The sequence below is a fragment of the Rhynchophorus ferrugineus genome, unplaced genomic scaffold, assembly GCF_030347505.1.
Source record: "Rhynchophorus ferrugineus isolate W39M unplaced genomic scaffold, kcgeb_rfMv2 rfM1, whole genome shotgun sequence".
Lineage (NCBI taxonomy): Eukaryota > Metazoa > Arthropoda > Insecta > Coleoptera > Curculionidae > Rhynchophorus > Rhynchophorus ferrugineus.
The window spans coordinates 29,896,806-29,920,380 of NW_027472580.1; the positions used below are offsets into that span (position 1 = coordinate 29,896,806).

The 23,575-nt window shown below is 32.6% G+C and overlaps 1 protein-coding gene across 4 annotated transcripts in view; it reads left to right on the top strand.

Moving 5' to 3' along the window:
- Nucleotides 1-23,575, top strand: part of form3 (FH2 domain-containing protein formin 3) — an 89,924-nt gene that overhangs the window by 46,069 nt on the left and 20,280 nt on the right. For 2 of the 4 annotated variants that reach the window (XM_076419277.1, XM_076419278.1), the window contains exon 2: nucleotides 19,042-19,083. The exons of 1 other annotated variant lie outside the window; for it this stretch is intronic. Coding sequence is in view for 1 of the 3 variants with exons in the window: in XM_076419276.1 (XP_076275391.1) it covers nucleotides 23,512-23,522 (11 nt within the window). In the remaining 2 variants the exon portion in view is untranslated. Of the gene's footprint in view, nucleotides 1-19,041; nucleotides 19,084-23,393; nucleotides 23,523-23,575 lie in introns of those variants that run through there. One more of the 4 variants, XM_076419276.1, reaches the window with a different exon arrangement.

A 23,575-nucleotide genomic window follows, 5' to 3' on the forward strand; every position in this document is an offset into this window, starting at 1 on the left:
TTTTTTAATTCACATAATGCCAATATTTCCATCATTTGGCTCACGTTTAACTTTTCTACCAATTGTTTTTGCATTTGTGACGGGTCTTCATCCAATAACTCCTGCAATTCAGGATACATATACTAGGGGATTATTTGTCTTGAAAGTTGAAATTGTTACATTCGGTTTGTCGCAGCCACATATTCACACATTCCTAAAGCTGTAACATGCGCACCATAAGTTAAATTCGACGAAAATTTCTTCCCTGCGAGCATTTTTTTGAGATATGAGAACAGGAAATAGTTGCTGGGAGCCAGATCTGGAGAATACGGTAGATGAGGAAGCAATTCGAAGCCCAATCCATGGACTTTTGCCATCGTTTCCACTGACTTGGTTTGACTATCTTGGTGAAGCAGCACTTTCTTTTTCTTCAAATGCGGCCGTTTTTCGGAGATTTCGTCCTTCAGACAGTTCAATAACGTTATGTAATAGTCGCTGTTGATGGTCCTTCCTTTTTCAAGGTAGTCAATCAAAATTATTCCATGCGCATCCCAAAATACAGACGCCATAACCTTGCCAGCCGACTGTTGCGTTTTCCCACGCTTTGGAGCTGGTTGTTGCACACGATGGTGCAGTCCACTCGAATGACTGTCAATTGGACTTCGGAGTGAAATGATGGAACCATGTTTCATCCATTGTCACATATCGACGCAAAAACCCAAACACCTCATTATCCTCAAACACTACTCCGAATCATCAACTCGTCGTTGTTTTTGGTCAAAAGTGAGTTTGCGTGGCTCCCACTTTACACAGAGATTTCTCATACCCAAATATTCGTGAATGATATGATGTACTCGTTCAGTTGATATCTTTAGAGTGTTTATTCGATTTCAATTAGGATCATTCAAAATCATTTTGTTGATTTGTTTAATGTTTTCGTCGGTAACACCCTCTTTTGAACGTTCACTGCTTTCACCGTCTTCGGTGCTCATTTCACCACATCTAAACTTAGCATACCAAACCTTAATGGTTGATATTTCTGGGGCAGTATTCGGAAACTCGGCATCAAGCCAAGTTTTTGCTTCAATAGTATTTTTTCCCTCCAAAAAGCAATACTTTACGAACACGCGAAGTTCCTTTTTATCAATTTTTTTTACAGCAACCAAAGTTGCTTCACTCAAAATGCTATAATTCACAAACTAATAATCCGACAGCTGTCAAATTTATACACGCATCTTTTGAGGGTTAGGGCTAACTAAAAACATATGGATTTAAGTCTAGAAGCGCCACCTATGTGTCAGGCAGGGGACTTTTCAGTTGAATTGTTATCTCATATCTTCTTTTCATTTTCTGTTAATTTTTGTATGATTATGCTACAACGTAGTGATTATATTAGTTAAGGAGTTTTAACTAATATTATACAAACTGTGAATTAATTTTAATCTTTTTTTTACATATTCAATAGATTTATGACAAAATTATTATTATTTTTTTATAATTTACTGTTATTATACATATAAAATTGTAAGTCCATCTCCAGAGGTATTCTTAAGATTACTTGTTACTCATTAATTATTATATGTGGAGGTTTTTAATAGATTTTATTATTTGTTGTATTAACATATTGTTTCACATAATGTGAAAATTAAACTGATAGCTTAAATAACTTGCTGCATTAACATATTATTAACATACCATAAAATATCTATATTTTATTATTTTAAGACATTGTTGGAAGCAGACAAATAAATTTAATTGATTAATGTATTTCCCACTGTGATATTTAGACAGTGGGAAGAATAAAGTATTATTGAATATTTGATGCAAGACTTTACAAGTGATAATAAATAGAACAAAATATTTTATTTGTTTTCAATATTTTTTTTTTGAATGAATATGTGTATAGTTATCCTTACTACACTTTGAGGGCAGTTTGTGTTGTCGGTGAGTTACCCTTGCAACAACATTAAAAGCATCACTACTACCGTCAACTCTATCAATTTTCGTGTGTTAATTACGTCAAAAATCGTCGTCAAAATCCACGGAGTAAGGCCAATGACGGAATAAATGAACTCTCTTGACTTACAAACAGTTTACTAATTTAAATACAATCTTTTAAAGTACTGTTGATAAGAAATAAACTGTTTTGTTTTAAGCTGAACCTTAAATTGGCAACTACGCATGAGATTGTTTAGTGAAAATAGTTATTGGTTAATCTGAGACATAGGTCAAATAAAATGTATGCTATTTCGAGTCGAACACAGGCTCTTAAATTATATTTAATAAAATGTGACCTTAATAAAAATATTTCAAGCATGACATACACCTAAGAAGTCCATGCAATAGAATTTCGGTACGTTACACAGACTGTCTCTAGACTTGACCTCATCTGATAATATGACTACTCTCTGTACCACACGACATATTCTCGTTCAATGTGTCATAAGTGAACATATTTGGCATCAAAAGCATAAATAATTTTGATTTATTGAGTTCAATCTTGGTATTGCTATACTTAATTATATTTAATAACGGATTTGATACATACATTTGGTCATATTTAATTAAATTAAAAGTGTCCCATTAATTTAATTAACTTTAATGAGAAAGAAATTACAAACCATTTATAAGAATACATATTTAGAAGATTTAACAGTAGTGATTTTAATGTAGAGGATACATTCATCCGTCATGGAATTATTGAAAGAAAATATGAAGAACCAGGCAAATATACGTCAATAAAAATATCTAAAGACATTAAAAAAAATTGCTTCAATGAGAAAAAAGATATATGTTACATCGCACGACTGCTGCCAGGTGTATTAAAACTGATACATCATAAAAATATAAAGGGTGTCTCATAAATAAAGGCCACCATGTAGCCGAAGGCGGCGCTTGCAATTTGTGTTAGTTATTTTCTTATTTTCTAAATTTTTATTTTTCAGCGAAGTGATTTCTGGAAAATTTGCTTCAATGAGAAAAAAGATATATGTTACATCGCACGACTGCTGCCAGGTGTATTAAAACTGAGTGGTGTAATGAGTGAGATGGTTCTTGGAGTTTGTTCTCTTTTCTAATAGATAAAAACCCTCAGTGTCGTTTTGTATCGCCGTTCCACAACGTTTCTTCTTTTCTTAAATTAAAATTGTATTTCGAAGTAAATTTTTGTGTTTTAAATCATATTTCTTAACTTTTAACCGGTCACAAATCTCAATACAATATATTATTTTATTTAAGTGTTATTTGCACAAAGTTGTTTGTTTCAAGAGTCTGAAATTATGGATTAATAATTTAACTTCTCACCTAAAACTGATACTGGATGGTGCTTGAATGTATTTCGATAAGCGATGTGTACTGATACAAATGCCAAATATCACTCTATATAGTAGTTAAACAACCTAAACAATAGTTTTCCATTTAGTATTATTTAATTATTCAGTGTACAAAGACGCTAATTATAGAACGCTCTCACTATTGCTTTTTCGATACTCATTACTTTTACCGTATGATTTTCAAAAATTGCTACTAAAGCTCACCACTTTTACGCATACTCCGCACTTTTAGAAACTTGTAATGGTCCATCATATCCAAACTGTTTGTTTTGATTTCAATTATTTAAAAGTTGTTATTCTAATGCCAGTGACGAATAACGCCCAGGAGAATCAAAAATATTTCAAGAAAACGGAAGACTTATTGGTTGAAAACTCAGCTCAAACTATTAACAAATTTTGCTTGGAAATAATTTGTTGTTACAAATTATTTGAAAAAGTCCCAGGAAACCATCCATGAAATATAATATTCGAGACCATTCAAGTTCAAGTTTAGCTGTAAATAAAATGGGATCAACAAAAGTACACTATTACGTGCTCCTGAAACCGAATAAAACTGTTTCTGCAGACTACCTAGGTCTATTGGACTCATTGAGTAACCTATTGTTGCAAGAAAAAAACAGCAGTCATAAGTAACAGAAGCAAAGTCATTCTCTTATATGACAAAAATCAGCCACACGTTGCAAGAGTTATGAAGGAAACACTGTTGTTGCTCGAATGAGAAGTTCTGCTACACCCAGCTTACTCATCAGATTTAGCGTCTTCTGATTACCACTTGAGCAAATGGATCGATGATTTTATGATTGCCACATCAAAATCGTTGTTTTAACACTATATCACCGTGTTGTCAAAAAGATGGGAAAAAATTATAGAAAATAATGAAATAATCAATTAAAATAATGAAAAATATTTTAATTTTAATAAAAGTATTCTCAAAATTAGAAAATTATCAAAATACATATAAACAAACACCTAATATTTGGAATAACTCATAGTTGTTCAACATTTTTGTAATCTTTAGTTTGAAATTAAGTTATTTTAAAGAACAAACACATAACATTATTAATAGATTTACTAGGTTTCTCCAATGTTTAGTTATATTTGTTCATTGATTCATTAGTATTCTGGGTGTTTTTACCGCATGACATTATTATTTTTATCTAAATCTAAACTATTTCTGTACAAAAATTTTCCTCTGAATTTATTCGGGCATTACCAGCACTTAACTTCCAAAAATTCTTACTACAGATTGTTCGATAAATATTTATACTAATTTGCATAATTGTTCTCGGTATCGATTGACGATTATTGTCGTCAATCAGTATGACGACAGCTCGTCACAAAAAACGTTTTCCCTAGCCGACCAAATAGAGGACAATGTCGCACGACCGTGAACATCCCTTTTCGTTATCGATCTACGATGAAATCACCATTTCCGATCTTTTACTACTTTGTGTGTCTATATTTATCAGTATTTGCTGGAGAGAAACTCATGGTATCCTTTATGTACGATCCTTGGACAGGATATTGGTTATGCCATTACACCATGTTTGATTTGAAGCGGAAAGATACATCATAAAAATATAAAGGGTGTCTCATAAATAAATGCCACCATGTAGCCGAAGACGGCGCTTGCAATTTGTGCTGGTTATTTTCTTATAATAATTTGACTTAAAGAATAAAAAACTAAACATCTAAATTTTTATTTTTCAGCGAATTTATTTCTGGAACGTTTTAATTTCTTATTTTCGTGATAACGATGTTCATCAGACGAGTCGAAGAATATTTTGTCATAAGTATGTTATAGTTGAGTAAACAGTATTAAAAATAAATAATAAATAAGTAAAATAATAATATTGAAAAGAACCCCAAAACGCTCTCAGGTCATTATATAACACCATCTGTACCAGAAAGTCATTACCGGTGTTTTTTGACGAAAAAACACATAATTTTCAAGGAAATGGAGATATTTAACTATTTATTCAAAGGTGGTTTAATTCTACAGATCTTGCCCATCTTTCAAGCAATTTATGGATGCCATCCCAAAAAAACTGTTTGTTCTTTGATCAAAACCATTGATTGAGCTATTTTCTGCAAATTGCAAACGCATGTCCCATTGATGCAAAAAGTTAAGAGTCAGACGGGGCAAGGTCTGGTGTACGGCGGGTGTGACAATATGTCCCATCCAAGTGCTTTCAATGCTTCATTAACCTGTTTTGTTTTATGAGACGATGTAAAATAATTACGGGGCCACTGTGGACATCTTTCGGTCAGTGCATGGTTTGAAATTACCAGGTTCCAACAGTTCGTAATGCGATCAATACGATTTTGCTTTGAATCCGATCGGTCGGCTTCACCAGTTGATTATCATGATTTCTTGCGCTTACGGTTTGCAAAATAAATCCACTTTTCATCACTCATCACTGTTCGATGCAGAAATGAGTTCTGATCATACATTTGCATCAAGCTGCATTTCACAGGAAATTTTTCGATTTTCCATTTTCCTGTCATTCAATTTATGTGGTACCCATCTTCCCACCTTTTGGACTATCCCCATAGCTAGTAATCGGTCGCTAATGGTTTCTTGGGTCACATTTAACGCATCTGCCAAATGTTTTTGAGTTTGGGCTGGATCTTAATTCAATAACTGTTGTAGTTTCGCATCTTCAAACTTTTTCTGTCTACCAGAACTTTCTTTGTCTTGCACATCGTAGTCTTGCACGTCATAGTCACCATTTTTGAATTTTCGACATGTTTTTAATGTCACCGTAAGTTTCTACCAGCAAAGACTTTCAGCAGCCTTTCTTTTGATTTAATAAAAATAGTAATGCAAATAAACTAAAATTGACCTTTTCAGAGGGGTATAAATCTATGACGGTATTACTTTCGCAAAATATAACATGTATAGCCATAGAGTACTAGAGAGAAAACTCAATAGGGGTGCCTCGAGAAAGGTTTTGTTTTGCCCAACAGTCAGATGGGGTTATATCGCCCATTCAAGTAATTTGATGGGTCAATTCAAATCTCTATTATAGGCACATGTAAAAGAAACATTTTGCTGTGAAGACATTTGATTGGTTCTTTGATAAATTTGGGTACGTGACAGCTCTGACGTCACGTGTAACTGACCCATTAAATTGAAATAAAACTGCAATTTAATTTCTAAAATAAATTTATTAAATAATTTTCAATGAAAAAAATAAATATAATTTGTAAAAATAAATAAGTAAATAAAAAGTATATACCTTATTATTTTTAATATTCTATCTGAAAGATCATTATGTAGTGAAAATTTAAAAGGTTTTAAATTTACATTTTAAAGATATTTGCCAAAAAATATGCTATATACATTATGATATATGGGCATAAGATATTGCCCTGCCTCATTTGTTCATCAAGTCAGTCAAGTTGCAGTTTCTCAACTCCAGGTAAAAATTCTCCGTTAATATTTAATGTACTGATGATGAGCTCTTTAAATGATTTCTCAAATATACTAGGCGAAGGATGCTTATTCCTGAATCCAAGGTCTAATAGATCTAACAAAATTTCAAACTACCTTGCTAATTCAGACAATTATACATTTTTTTTTCTATAATGCAATGATAAGAGGGTTCAAGGTAGTTATTCAATTTTTAATTGATGGCACTTTAACAAATGTGTTCTTACTTAGGCAATAAGCACTATTTAAGTCCTGAATTGTTTTGCACCATAATTCCTAGTTTATTCAACTTCCTTTAATCCTCTCTTAAAATGTTTGCATCCAGTAACTATTATTTTAGTTGTTGTTGAACTATCAAATAATTGTTCCAAGAATAAAAGTAGATTAATTTCTAAAATTAAAAAATGATTATTTGACATTTTATATGATTATTAATATGAATAAAGTTACTCCAACTTATAACATAAAATGCTATAACGATCATATGTATCTTTTAATCTGTTTTTTAATTAATGATTCTTAATCCAGTCAATTTGGGATTTTTAACATTATATACTATTATTTAAAAACAGCCAAACACTTCTCCAAGTAAAACAATTCTGCATTTCTTTACTAGCTGTGCATCCGGATACACAACACTTCCTAGATCGACTTTCAGAGAGAAAATTCACTTTACTTATTGTACTACCGATTTATATATACTAATGAACTAATAACTTAATTTTTAAACATTATAAAAATCTAAACGCACTATTCCTTGCGTCAGGCGTACTGAAAATGGTGCCCAAAATAAATAAACAATAAACGCACCATAGAAACGAAGTGAGCCAATCAAATTACGTCGCGGCTATTAACATAGCAATTAAAGCAAGTAATAAGTTAAAAGTAGCGACATCTAGATGTTGGTCGCCGCGAAACATTTTCCCAAAATTTCGAATAAAGTTAAATCTCTATTTCTCTGCGTGTATAGCTTTGAAGTTTGATATCAGTAGAATAAAATGACATGTGTCAAACTGTTATGTGATCTGTTACAAACTACTGCTGCCTTTTTTGCAACATTACGTCGTGTAATTGGTTCAGTTGACATCGGTAGAGATATGTAATAGCTTATAGCTATGAATATTCCGCTTTGGTATCCATGTGGGTGCCTCTCATGGACTACCTCATCATTTCTGCTCTTGGTATTGTCGTAGTCTGCTCTTCCTTTTTGCAGAGAAAATTATACAACCGCGATAGTGAAGCGCGATAATGTAATAATGATCAAGTATAAAAAAATCAATTCAATAAAAAATTCAGTATTTTTTAAATTCTATTTCTTTATTGAATTTGAATAAATTTATTTAACTTTTGAACAAATGTACAAAAACTAGTTGAACTAGATTTCTTCAATACATGGTCTAAATTAAATTAAGATCTTAATTAAGGTAATTAAGATCTTAATTAAGGTAGGTTCTAAACACATTGTTTCTCGTCTAGGACTCCGTATTATAACCTAACTTGTTCACTGCACAAATCGATGCATATTCAAAACGTATGAAAATTTAGGTACTTTATTTATAGTTAAAGTTATAAAACATAAATATAGAACTAAAATAAACGAAAATGAAAATATTGATATAATACCTTATTTCTCTATATAACACATGGGCTGAAAAATACCAGGCATAACAAAGAAAACGCATTTTTTTGTTCATAATTGGCTTTATTCATCAACGTAATCTCCATCAAAACCATTCCAATGCCGCTCTATCCTGTTCATTAGCGAAATTTCTTATCGATGCGCATTTCTTTTAGCGAACAGCCAGTAGTCGCAGCTAAATCTGGTGAATACGGTGGATGTGTGAACAATTGGAAGTTCAACTCATGTACTTTTGCCTTTGTTTTGATTAACTTGTGTCACGGTGCGTTGCTTTGATGAAACACATTTTTTTTCTTTGTCATATGCGGTCATTTCTTTGAAATTTCGGCCTTCAAATGCTGCAATGGCGCTATATAATATTCACTGTTGATGGAATTTCCCTTCTCAAGATAGTCGATGAATATTACACCACACATATTCCAAAATGCTGAGACCATAACCTTTCCAGCTGATTGTTGTGCTTTTGGGTGCTTGGTTCACCAGTTGCTGCGCGCTCAAATGACGATCGTTCTGATTCCGGAGTGAAGTGATGGGTCCACGTTTCATCCATGGTCACATATTGATATAAAAAATCTGTTTTTTTACGTTTAAACATGGCCAAACACCGCTGAGAATGACCAACACGTTCATAGCAAACGCGCCACCCAGTTTGAACAGAACTTTGTTATAGTCAAATGCTCATGCAATATAAAACCAACACGTTCTTTTTATATATTTACGATGTTTGCTAACTTACGCAACTTCACTTTTTGATCATTCAAAACGATTTTTTTTGGAGTTTTGAATGTTTTCTAGTGTTACCACCTCATTTGGACGTCCACTGCGTTCTGCATCGTCAGTGTCTCTACGACCTCGTTTGAAGTCAGAAAAACAAGATTTTATTGTTGTTTTTGATGGAGCATAGACCATATAACACTTTTCAAGTCATTGCTTCCCTTGAACTGTATTTTTCCCATCAAGAAGCACTGTCAAATTAAAACACGAAATTGTTTTCGATTCATTGTTCTGAATATAACAAAAATAGTGTCACTCTTAGTGCACTAACTCAAAACTTATGAGTGGAATACATGAAATTTTAACAGCTTCCTTTTGAAGGTGAAAACTAGCGCCATCTATGTGTTGCGTGTGTCCTATGGCTCGGGAGTTTTCAGCCCATGTGTTATTTTATGTATTTTATATTTACTACAAAAAAGCGTATTTGATCCAAACAACAAAAAACCCATGACAAAGCATGTACGCACAGTAGCAGACGCTGTGTGCCATATTTTATATCAAATTTCAATTGAAACAAAAAGGCAATTAATCATTCTTCTCACGTCGAAGTTATAACGAAATATGCAAGTCAAATGTTGGATTATTAAATCTAATTTAATATTAAAAAATCACGGCACACTTTGATGATACATTATTGAAAGTTTGTTTTTGTTCTTTGGTTTGCTGATTTATTTCTATTTAAATAAATTATAATTATATAGAGAGTTTTTTGTTATATTTTAGAGTATTTTTATACGATCTAAGGTTTATCATGATCTACTGTATAACGTGTTTTCTGAACCATGGTCCGACTAGTGATCTTCCCAGAAGGTATCCGGTCTTACCAAGCGTGGTTACTGGTGCGACTGGGATCATATTCCTTGACGGATTTTGCACTCTTACCTTAAGAATAATTCACAAACAAACATAAATGTATAACCATGCTGGATTGGATTCAATCCCGTGATTATCGCAACAGTGGGAGGAGCGCGTCCTATCGCCTTAACCACTGCGCCAACGAAGCCTTCATTATAGAGAGTTTGTGTAAAGTAAGATAAACGTAAAAGAGGCTTGCGCGTTTCAAAAATTAAAACACTGAAAGTTGACTAATCCACAAAGATAATTGGATTAATTAGAGCTCCCTTACGAATTTAAACCCCAGAAGTTTGTTGAGCGTTTTTCAATCTGTGACTTGCTGCTTCACGGCAAAAAAATTAAAAAATGCATGTTTTCATCGTTGTTGAAAACTGAGCCTGTTAAAATTCCATTTGCAAAAAGACAGGTTAAATATAAGTTATTAATTTAATCTATATATTGTTCCTGCATAGGTCTCAAAACTAGTAAGAATTATGGATCTACCTAACTCGCCATTTTAAGTATAAGTATAAAAACAAGGACAAATTCAACCAAACTAAACCAGATACGGAAAGACCTACGAAAGTAAGGGACTAAGGTCTCATAATCCTGAAGACAACCTCATCGAGTTCTGTGATGCAACCTGTACAAATAGGAGCGATTCGTCTTTTAATATAATCGTATGAACTATGTACAGACGAGTTATCAGAGGCATCTCATTCTCAGAGATCTTGGTGAGAGTAGGTTAAAGATTGAAAATCTCACTCACTTCTTGTAGTTTATTGTTCTGAACAAGACCCCAATTTAGTATTTAGCAGTTGATACCAAGTTGATTTAGTCGTTATTGAGGATTTTGCTTCTAAATGACCACTAATTTCCCCTTGAATAGGTATCCATATGAAGGCGATAAATTTTCTTTTATCACTTTTAGACTCAGTTCAATTTTATTTTAGATGGCCTACAAAAAACTATAGGAATTAATGTAAATACTAAGGTTCATAATAATCATATTTAATAGATTGTATAAGTCAATATAGGTAGTTGTAATATACTATAGGTATACCATAAATATATTCTCTCTTATCTAAAATAGCAGAAGGTAACAGGGTCAGGAAATATATGAAATATACCAGCGAAAACAACAAATTAATATTTTACTATTTTGTTTACTGCCAAACATTTTATATTAATAGTAACCTCCGTCCAACATTACTAATAGGAAATGTGCTTTAGATTTTAGTGTTATTATAAAAGTACTGTCTATTTCATTGGTTCTATAAGGATCTCATTTACCATTTGTGGTCTGCTATTTGATTAGTTAACGTATTCAAACATCATTACCTTGCCAGCGAAATAAGCGAAATAATAAATTTTATTTAATCTTTATTTTTTACGGTTTCAATGACACTGCCTAAAATGTTTAACAAGGTCCTAAGCGAAGCAGGATTTTGCTTTTTAGATCGAATGTTTGTACAATAAAAACGAACGTCGAGAGCCATTGTACCAGCAATAAAAATATCGGTTTTTATTTGAACTGTGGCATTTTCGCTAAGGTTGTTTGCGATATATCTTTTTTTACAAAGTTGAACGTCTCTTTTTTATAATCAGAGAAAATATTGGTTTTGCGTAATGTGTAAACACCATTTAATTAAAATAGATTTATCCTAAGTTTTAATATTGCCTCATAATATTGAACATGGTCTATTAAATTTTATGTTGAATACTGGCATAAAATGGTAAATAGAACTATTATACTACTATAATCAAAATATAGTAAATTTGTGACATAAAGTAAACAAACATTGTGTGTAGTCTACCTTCGATACAATGTATTTATACCAAAGATTTTTCTGGTCTTCGAAACTTGTAACCTACCAGGTGTACCAGAAAGTAGATCTTTAAGAAAATGGAAAAATTTATTTATTCAAAATATTGACCATTTGATTATATATCTTGCCCATCTTTCAAGCATTTTATGGATGCTATCCCAAATTAACTGTCCTTTGAGCAATCGATTCATTAATCAATCCATTTTCTAACTTCTTCGAAATTAGCGAAAATGCGAAAAGTTGATAGTCGGATAATGCAAGGTCTGGAGAGTACTGCGGGTGAGATAATATGTCCCATTCAAGTGCTTTCAACGCTTTCATGCTTTCAAGTGTTATCGTGTTGGATCATTTGTTGTTCGGTGTGGTCACTATTAACTATTTCACTAGGTTTCATCAGTCCGTAATACACCACGCTACTCTGGTCCCACCAAACAGTAAGTCTTGCGACCAAAACGATTTGACCTTGGAGTCGATTGACTGGCTTCGTCAGGCGAAGCACACTTCTTCTTCCATGTATAAAGTTATAAAATTCTCGAAACCACTAGAGGTCTCCACAGTGCGAATATTTATAGCGCGAAATTAAAAAAAAGGATTTTGAATATTTGTTTATTTAAATTATTTCAATTTAATCATTACTTTTCTTGTTACGACATTGAGAATGTCCACTTTTTAACTATAAGAGTACATAATTTTGATAATATATAAAAAAGCGAGATATAGGTACTAATGAGTAAAATAAATTCCTGGCGCTATTGAATAATATTCAGATAGCATAACATAATAACAATAGCAGAATAACAAATAGATGAGTAAAGAGATGTTAAAAGATATTCAAGTAACAAGATATATTTAATTTATGTAACAATTCTTTCCTCTAGTATTATACATATACATAGGTCTTGGTCTATTTGGTATTGTACATAATTATCTGCCTTTGGAATATTATTTATGCTTCTAATTGATTCTGGAGATTCTATTTTGGACTGAACAACTTCTGGTTGTTCAATTAGTATGCCTAGTTTACCACTTCATAGGTTGACTATGATAATAAAGCTGATATACTGCAAGAACCATTGTTGAAACTTGACAAGAAAGATCCAAAAGGAAGGATTTTTTTTATTTATTTATTATTTTAAAAGTCCATCAGCCTCTTGGTCTATTTACAGTTGAGTTACAATGTAGTTTTTAAATAAAGTATACAAAATAATGACATTTAAGTTAAAACAATAATCAATACAAATTGCAATAGAGGAGAATCACAGGAGCTGTATTAATCCCGCGGCCGTTAAAAAGTTGATAAGCATGTCCAAATGCTTTGGTTGGACCAGTTGATCTAATGATCTTGGCATTCCGAGTTGCTGTCTCAGTACTTCAAGCTTTTCACAATCCAGAAGGATGTGCTTGACGCTCTGTTGTATTTGACATTCATCACATAGTGGAGGGTCTCTTCCTTTTAACAAATACTCATGAATTAGTCTGCTATGTCCTATTCGTAGCCGAGCAAGGATGCTTAGTTGGAACCTGCTAAAATTATTAATATTAGGAGATTGATGAAAGACCCTCTTGATCTCCCACAACTTGTTATTTTCCATAAGAAGATCCCATCCCTCATCCATAAGAAGTCCGTATGTTGTCTTACTAAATAGAACGCTTAGTTTAATTGAATCTTTCTTCCTTTCTGCTCGTCAGATAGTCAGCCCTTTTATTATCGAAAATTCCCAGTTAATGAGAGGGAACCCATAGATAATTTTCTTACTCCGCTCCTCTCCAGTGCAGTATGTAGCTCTCTGATAGCTATTACTAAAGAGTGTACTATCTTTACTGAGATCAGACTATCCAAAGGCTCATTGAGTCCGATATTATAAGTATTGATGCGCCTATTAATGATCTATCCAGGGCCGAAAGGGCCTTGTAAAAGGCCAAAAGCTCAGAAAAAAATGCTAGTAATAGTAGGAAGCCAAAAGTGCTCCTCCAGTAGACTTCAAGTGTGTGCAGCACCGACGAAATCAAGTGTCTGCGCGAAGAGCTGTTTTACTATGGAGGAGCTAATATATTCTTTATTTAGTACCTTCATGGATAGTCTGTGGATATATTGGAGTACTGCCAGGGTGATATTGCCGTAGTTCTGTTGATTGCAGCAGGGATTGTTGTTTTTAGTCGATTGCAAGGCCTACGAAATACTGATGATGGACTTGTATGCTTTTTTATTGTAGTGTTGTTGTCTAGGTTGTTAGAGAAGAAATAGCCGAATTGACACAGCTCTGAATGAAATTTGAGGGAGCTTGCATATTTCATAAGAAGGAGCTTTCACCGTAAACCAAGTGATGGAATTTCTGCCTCACATTGAAGGCTTTCAACCGGACTGGTGTGGTATGCTCCCAGTATAATACTCAAGGCAGCATTCTGGAGTGGGTCAAGTCTCCTAAAATAGAAGGGAGCCACAGTGATGTAACATTAACTTCCATGGAAGGAAATATAACTATGATAATTCCAAGCATAAAAAGGCATAGGTTCTACATAAACACATAAAGTCTTGTTGTGCACATGGTGGGATCTGCAAAGTGTAATGTGTTACTATAACAGAATGAAATTATAACTCAATGTACTGTTGCAAGAAAAAGAACAGCGACAGTAATAGCAAATGCGAATCTAGCATAGAAAGTTGTGAAAGCCACATGGTTTTGAAAGTTCGAAATTATACAAAAATGGATCGACGATTGATCGATCGGCACATATTCGCTATATTGCCAGAAATATGGAAAAAAGTTCTAGAAAAACATATAAATGAATATAAATTGATCCAATTTTTCACAATAGATGCCTTTTTAAAGTGAAAAATTATGTATAAACAAATGAGTACAAGCAAGAAATTCATAATATATTATAAATGTATACACGTATAGTTATAGAAATGGAAATAAAAAATGTGTATATGAAACTGAAATATCAACATCATAACTATTGTCCCTAATAAAAGTTAAGTCGTCAATATAAAGTACGCCAATATGAATAACGATTATATCAACAAGAATGAACTCAATTTTCATACGTTTAGAATAATTATTAAATTATACAATTATTATTACAGGTACAGAACCAGACGCCTATTCCAAGTATACTGATCAGGTTTATTATTTCGCAGTCACTTGTATATTGATTTAGTTAACGTCGCTCGTTATATAAACGAACTTGACTTGAATAATTGTTTAATCATGAAGGACAAGCACGAAGTATTTATATAAATAAATCAAATAAAATCAACTACACAATACAGTAGGATTGATTATTAATTGCTCGGTAGTAACTTGACGCAAAACAAATATCATAAATTTAAAGAAATTATTGAATAAAATATTGAAAAAAGACTTAAACATATATTTTTAGAATTTTATTTTTTTAGAATAGAGTAAACGTAATTTTTTTTCGTTTACTAGGTTGACGAGCTAGAACCAAATGGTCTTCGGCTGATGTCGCTTCAGGTTCGGGGTATGACTGTAGTTTGTTTACTACCGGGATTTGTGGACGGGTAGGGATTCTATCAAGATCTTGTCGTGTTCTAAGGTTCCTATGGAGAACCTCACACTGAGCATGTTTATGAAAATTTTCACAAACGGGATGCTTGATTCGAGGTGTGTCTTGATGTTCCTCATAAACCATGGGGCTCTGAGTAACGCACAGACTTTTTTGGATTGGAACACTTGTAGTAGTTCAAGTCTTTCCGAGACATACCTGTACCACACCTGTGCTCTAATGAAGCAGATTGGACGGACTAGCATTTTATGCAGCGTCGCTTTCTGTGGGATTGGAAGTTTGCTTTTTCTGCAGAGTAGAGGAAATAGTAGCTTGTACACGCCATTTCCTTTCCAAATGGCGTGCTAAATTTGGGCTGACAATTGGAATCTGCGGTCGAACTGGAGACCGAGGTATAAAACTTTATCGATTTGGAGGCGATAGGCACGGAACTCCTTCTTGCGGTGGAACAGAATGGCTTGAGTTTTGATCGGGTTTATCTGTAGCCCCCATAATTTGTACCACGCTATCACTTGATTCAGCTGTACTTGGAGTCTTTTGCGAATAGCGTCGGGGCAGTAACCGGTCATGAAGAAAGCGGTATCGTCTGCGTAAAATGCTGTGTTGGAAAGTTTGTAGAGCGGGAAATCAGCCATATAATGATTGAATAGTGCTGGGACTAGTAGAGCACCTTGCGGGACTCCTGTGGAAATTTGTTTACGATAGGAGGTTGCATCACCGATCCTCATCTGAAAGGACCTACCGTCCAAGTATGAATATATCAGGGATATTAGGTATTCGGTAGACCTAGCTGTTTGGCTTTAAATATTAAACCATGGTGCCATACTTTATCGAAGTCTTTGGAGACATCTAAGAAGATGTCTCCAAAGAGACCTTTTTCGACCTTTTATCAGTGCCTGATGGATAGTTGCCGCAACGCGGGCAGCTAGATGGAGGACGTAAATTAGTTTGGTCTAAGTAATTATATATGTTGAGATATATAGGAGTCATCACCATCATCATAAATCCATAGCCGCCACCCAGGAATTGTTTACTTCACAACCAATAAGCTTCTATCTCTGATCCTTACTCATGTCATTTCTAAAACTGGTCGTACTCTATTATATTCAAAAAATGGATTTTTAACTAGGACATAATTTGTTATATTCCCCAGACGTTCTTTTCAATTATCACTTATTTTATAGATCATGATATGGTTAAGCCACAATTATTTATTAGATCAAATGAAAACGGGTAGTGCCTTGAAGAACCATAGAAGCATCTCTAGGCGAAAACATTATTTGTCAAAAATGTCAAATTCATTATCATAATGTGAACAGAACTGATTAAATACTATGTATTTATATCCACAGTGTAACCAGAAACTCATCTTCTAAAACTAAACTTACATATTAGTAAAGAAAACACACCTTCTTCTTCTTCAGTTTCTCGTACCCAAAGTTTTAAGCCATACATATCTTTCCATATAGCCATATACATATTTTGATATATCGATATTTTGAAAAAAAAATTAATACTTTAAAAATATCAATATGTTGGCGAACAAAAAATGTCGATATTTATTTTTCACTCCAACTCTACTTTTTCACTCAAAATTCACTTGATGAAATATCAAATCAAAAGTTCGATACTCTCTTTTCCTAAATCCTAGGTATATCGATTATTTCGCAACTCAAAAGTTCGATAATTACATTTACAACTATCGATACTTTCTTGTAAAAAAAATACCGAAAAAGATATGCTAATAAAATATCGGTGAAAAATATTGAATATCAATATATCGATATTTTATAGACATCCCTAATACCAACTAATATCAATAACTCGATATTCGATCAAGCAAATAGTAAACATATACGATATTTAGATTAAACCCTTAAATAAAGGAAACACGTTTTCATTAAAGGCCTGCAGTTTATTGAACGAATTCAATTGTGGTGTACTAGACGTACAATATCACTAATTACACACTATCCAATATCACTATTGTGCAAAAGTTTCAATTAAGAAAATGCTGTATACCTAAAAAACTGTTCAACGAAACGTATGTTTTAGTATCGGGACAATAAAGGAATTATTTTGATTATGAGCAACCTAGAAGTCAATTTAGGAATATATCGTAACTCGTTTTAAATAAATTACATTCAATAGATATAGTTTAATACACAAAACAAAGAAAGAAAGAAACATTCTATAAAATACAAAAAAGGTTTAACATTAATTATAATATAATATAGAAATAATTATAGAAGATGTAGATGTAGCATTGAAAATCAGCTAAATTTTAAACAGGTCCTTGGTGTGCCCTGAATAGTTTATGGATTTTGAAGTAATTCTCGGGGGGTAGAGGGGAAATTTTTAGTAGAAGCTATGTACATTTTTCTCATAAAAGAGATATTAAGGATTTTAATAGTAGTATGCCTTGAATAATGATATCTACTGACCCTTGGATGTGGATACTGGCAAAAAATCACGTCTTTAATAAGGTGATTGAACTTGAAAATTTTTAACCCACTAAGGAAATAATTTAAACTGTTAATACCAAGTACACTATCAAGTATGTACAGTATGTACTACAATGTAATGTATTAAATATGCATGGTACTGATGTAGTACATATTGTAAGTCGTTCAATGTCATTGAACACTAAGATGTAAATATATTATGATCAATAAAAAGATCACTTTCATGAGATATTTACATAACTTAAGAGCATTTACCGATAGTTGAAAAAATCAAAGAAATATCGAGGTAAATCGATATTACATTTCTTGACATCAATAATGAGTTGATTAATGAATAAAAAACTATACTATCTTCTATCATGATAATGGTAGAACACATACATTTTTAGTGACTAAATTGTGAGAGAAATTGGCTTTGATCCATCCACCTTAGTCCGAACATTACCCGTCCAACTTTAATTAATAATAATTAAATAATAAATTAATAACCTTTTTTAGACCCTTCTGCGAAAAACTATTCAGTGTTTTAAAACTCAACTGTTATGTACATATTTTCTGATATACAAAATGTTTAAAAAGAGTTTTTGAATATCCTTCTTATATTGAATATTTACTAGTTTGTAATTCAGTCTTTAGTATTATAGAGCAATAAAACACGCTTTAAAATAAATGAAACAACATTATTTTAAAATATCACACTACATAACATACTCCAACAGTCGATAGATCGAATATCGAACCCTTCCCACAACTGAGCACCTATTAGCAGGATTTGTTTTATTTGCCACCGATTATACAAGAGAACCAGTTTGACTAGATCGAGTTGGCACGCCACTGACCAGTCCTATGAACGGTCAATGGTATCATTGGCGCCAACCTCCCATATGGTTGTCTCCAAACGGCCGCCTTGGACTAAATTAACCAAAGTTGGCGTTATTTTTTCCTAGTTTGCCACTTTGCGAACGATATTCTCGATAGATATCGATGCATGTTGGTTGTTTGAATTCACTGTATCGATCTCGATTCATCCGCAATTTTAACGTCGATCATTTAATTAGCTCGTTTCGTTCGAGTAATTTTTACACCTATTGGTAATTTTTTCTTGGCTGATTTGAATCGCTCGAAGCTCGTATAGAACCATATTAGGAAGGTGGTAGAAATACGTTTCCTCGTGATTCATTTGGATTTAATCGAAACTAATTTACATTTTTTCTTGTTTCAGGTAGATGGTGCGATCGGTTTAATATGTAATTTAATTTAACTGGTAAGTATTGATAAATCATATAAAGAGTTATACTGTAAAGTTTAAATTAAGTACATAGCATTGTTCAGTAAATCTCCAAGTATATTCTTAAAAGGTTTTGTCCCTTCAACTATTAGTTTGCAAGTAAGCGGATAAAGAAGAATATACTTCATTGATCAGATATTGTTTTTTTTTTTGGTAGTGATTAATACTGTAGTCTAAACAGCATAATAGAGACTACACCAAGAAAATCTACTATTAAAGACTAGTATACTGCATATGGTAGTACATGTTAAACCGAATAAACATGTCTCAGAGCCGGCTTGGTGGCGCAGTGGTAAAGACGATGGGACGGTCCTCCTACTGTTGCGATAGTCGCGAGTTCTAATCCTGCTGGGGCATGGTCGTAAATTTATGTTTATGATTATTTAAAATTTATAAATGTTCTAGGCAAGAGTGTAAAATCGACAAGGAAAATGATCCCAGTCACACCAGTAACCAGTCTGGGTAAGACCAGATGTCTTCTGCGATGATTTCTAAAGTTAGTCACTCGCCAGTCGGTAGGCTTAGTGTTGAGAACCGTGGTTCGGAGCCCACGTTAAACTTTAAGCCCAGTTCAGATAAACCCATAGTGTGTAAAAGGAGACTTTAAAATATATTTAAAAAAGAACATGTCTCAGGTTGATAGTTACAATTATTTCTTATGAAGCACATTGGCTAGTGAAGCATAATTATAGGCAAAAATTTTAAAAAAAATATATTCAATTTCATGAAATGAAAACGTAGCAACAAATAATGTTAACTTTCTCAAATCATGTAGTTGCCACAGAGTAATAGAGAGAAAACTCAATAGAGGTCCCTGGAGAAAAGTTTTACTTTACCCAGCAGCCAGATGGGGTTACATCATCCATTCAAGTATTTTGATTCGTCAATTTAAATCTCCAAAATAAAAAAAAATTTGCTGTGAAAACATTTGATTGGTTCTTTGGTAAAATTTAGCACATGACAGCTCTGACGCCATGTGTAATTGACCAATAAAACTTTATAAACAATAAAAAACAATTCAATTTCTGAAATAAATATAATCTGTAAAAATAAATAAATACTAATACAAAAATATCAAAACTATTTCTTCAATCTTTTCCCTTTTTCTCTAATAGATCCAAAAGAATCAAACTATCTCGGTTAAGTAGTCTTAAGCTAATATATTTATTCAAATAATTACACAATTTTTTTTCTTTAATACAATGAGGGGGTTCAGAGGAGTTATTAAATTTTCAATTGATGATACTTGTTTGCATTCAGTAGCTATTATTTCAATGGTTGTTGAACTAGCTTAGCTAGAATAGCTTCTTTCGGAAGAGGATTAATTTCTAAAATTAAAAAATAAATATTTGTATTTAATTTTTTAATATTTATATTAATATAAATAAACTTGTCCCAACTTACAACGTGCTGTAACAATCATAAATGTATTTGATACTTAATTCAGTCAGTTTGGGATTTTTAACATTATCAACCACTTAGAACACACCATAGAAACGAAGTGAGGCAATCAGATCCCGTCGCGGCTCTTAGAGTAGCGATTAAAGCAAGTAATAAGTTAAAAGTAACGACTTCTAGATGTTGGACGTCGCGAAAAAGTTCTCTTTGGTAGTTACTTTAAGATGAGACTATTTGTTATCATAATCTTTTCGTGATGTTGAAGAATAACATAATCCGTTTCTTGCAGCAGAATTTGTCTTTAGAACATATCTCTAAGTGTAGTAGTAATCTAATCAATTTATTTCTTTAGTTTTCTATGTAAAAATACTGATGAATATTTATAAAAAAGAGTTTGATTTAACTTCAAGATATAATTTGTAATACCGAGTCAATTATTCAAAAGCACTCTGGCAACATACAATTATTTCAAGAAATCAAGATTCAGTACTTTTTCATAATAATAAATCTGATACTAAGTTCGAAATTACCAATACCTTATTATTACGTACTTATGTATGAGATGTGGAAAGCCTGTGAATATAGTTATTGGTTTTCTCTCTATTTTCGACTGTATACATTGACTTTGGGCAGCTTTGATAACTGAACATCTTCCTCCAAAAATTACTAAACTACTCCCAGCATCTTATAATGGTTCTGTTAGCTGTAAACAAGTCCGAGATAATCTATCAAATTCATTTGAGATCTGAGACAGTGTTTGCCAACGACATATCTCTCCACTGTTTTTCAACATAGCAGTTGAAGCTTTGAAACAGACATGGCGTTCAATATGATGCTACAGATTCCTTGAACGATCTATTGTTCCCTGATAATAACTCTATATTCGCTACTAAAGACTAAAATCTACTTCTTTCGGACGATTATCTTGCCAATCCTTCTGTATGTCCACAAGACTTATACACTATTACAGTCTGACATCCGTAAGTTAGAGTTCTATCAGACGTGATGCTTAAGACAAGTTTTACAAGTTTATTTCGAGATCGTATTTGAAATGTAATTATTCTTAAGATGCAACAGAATGGGCACGATTGAGGATCAAATACAGAGCCGCAGATGATTTTGGACAAGCGATCTAAAAAATAGGAGACTAATATTCTCCCAGACGGAACAGCTGCGGCTGATCAACTGTAGCAAGATTTAATGAAGAATTTTCAAATTCCTACAGCACCTACAGCAGTGTATTGCTTGAGACGTAGATACTTCCTCATAGTGCTGGCTATGTGCTGACGATGATCAAAGCCTTATTAAGGACGATAAGTTATAACATCAAATCTGTTTGAGCTTTGAAGAAAAATCTATTATGCTAGCAATGGTAGTTATCGACTATAACAATTATTTCTTTTTGCAAGTATTACAAAATTTATCTTCCAGAAAATTAGAACATAAATAACAATTTTTAATATAACGTCTTGTCTTGATAAAGAAAAATTTCTACATTTTTTATTATTCCCATATTTCAGGACTCATTTGGTTCAACAAAGCCAGTGAGGAAATATATTGAAAATACTGAGGCAACATGATATTCCTGAACTATCTGATGAATTTGTCATTATTTCTCGTAACTTGGCCCTTTAGCCGCTTTGATTCTGATATATTGAAATAAATTTATGATTAAACTTTAATTTTTGCGACTACTCATAATTACTAACTATTTTTGTCACTAGTCAACATTTTTTAACACTATTGTAGAAACCTAAAATAGATTTAAAGCTGGTTTCTCCTCTGGAAGTTTCTAAGTAAATTCACAACAACATCATTCCTAAAAAGATTCTTGGAATTAATGATATTTCACTTGGATTATTGAAATAATTTACTCGAAAAATATCACTAAACTCCAGGAAGCAAATATGGAATAACACTAAAACACGAAACCAAGTAGTAATCGAATGCTGCCAAAACAATGTTATTCTACCTATGTTAATTACGAATACTTGTCGTTACGTAATCAATGAAGAACTGCATTATTTTAAAAATTATCCCAGATTTTACCTTAAAACATGAAATAGTATTCCGAAATCAAAGTAAATGGAAGCAGTACATAACTACTAGCTACTGGATAACACGCAGTAAATCAAAAATTTAAAGCCAGCCAAACCGCACGAAATAATCTACAGTATATAAGTGTTCAAAAGTATATAAATAAGGAAAAGAATCAAATTATCGTAAGAGAAATCGACTTCAGTTGATTGAATATAATTCGAACCTCTTGAAATGGTAATTATATTTCGAGGCGTGTCAAGATGGCAAAAATAACGCAAATATAACTTTTTTCGAAGAATTTACTATAGGTTTTTAATATTTTTGAAGTTGTCGATGTTTTGAATGTATATTACCAGTCACAAACCCTTGTTTTAATCATCTATTCTGCATTATTTTCGACAATGGACGACATGCACACAAAATTCCATTTCCATTGTAAAATTTAAGATACTTTGATGAACGGGACGAGCTGGTAAAATCGAACACTGTGAACAAGCAAAATGACAAATTATCTTGAAACTCTTCGTCAGTATAGAGGCCAACTTGGCGACAAAAATAATTTTAATAATATAGCACCTTTAAGCGAACTTTCCGGTACTTTTTGTGCTAAATGTATATTAAATTCCCAAAGTTGGCTTAGGTAATCTTCTTGCAATTAATTAAAAATAAATGAGATTAAGGAACATAAAATCAACCGTCAACCTAACCAAATCTATTCTGTGTTAACTATAAAAACACGCACTGGACCACAAGATTCCCACTTCCTAAATTTAATTTCTGACAGTTGATTCTGGACGGGAATAAACCACTCTCATAGATATGAAAATATCAGTTGTGGATTTAGTGTTGTACGTTAGTGACTTAGTGTGGATTATTAAAAGATTATAAAAAATTATATATGTATATAATTCGGAAAATTTGATTGTTGTATTGTGTTGTGCTGAAAATATATTTAATTTTCTACGTATGTTAGTCAAGTAAGTTCATTTAAAAATAAACAAATAACAATGAAGAGCAATGAAATGTGAAT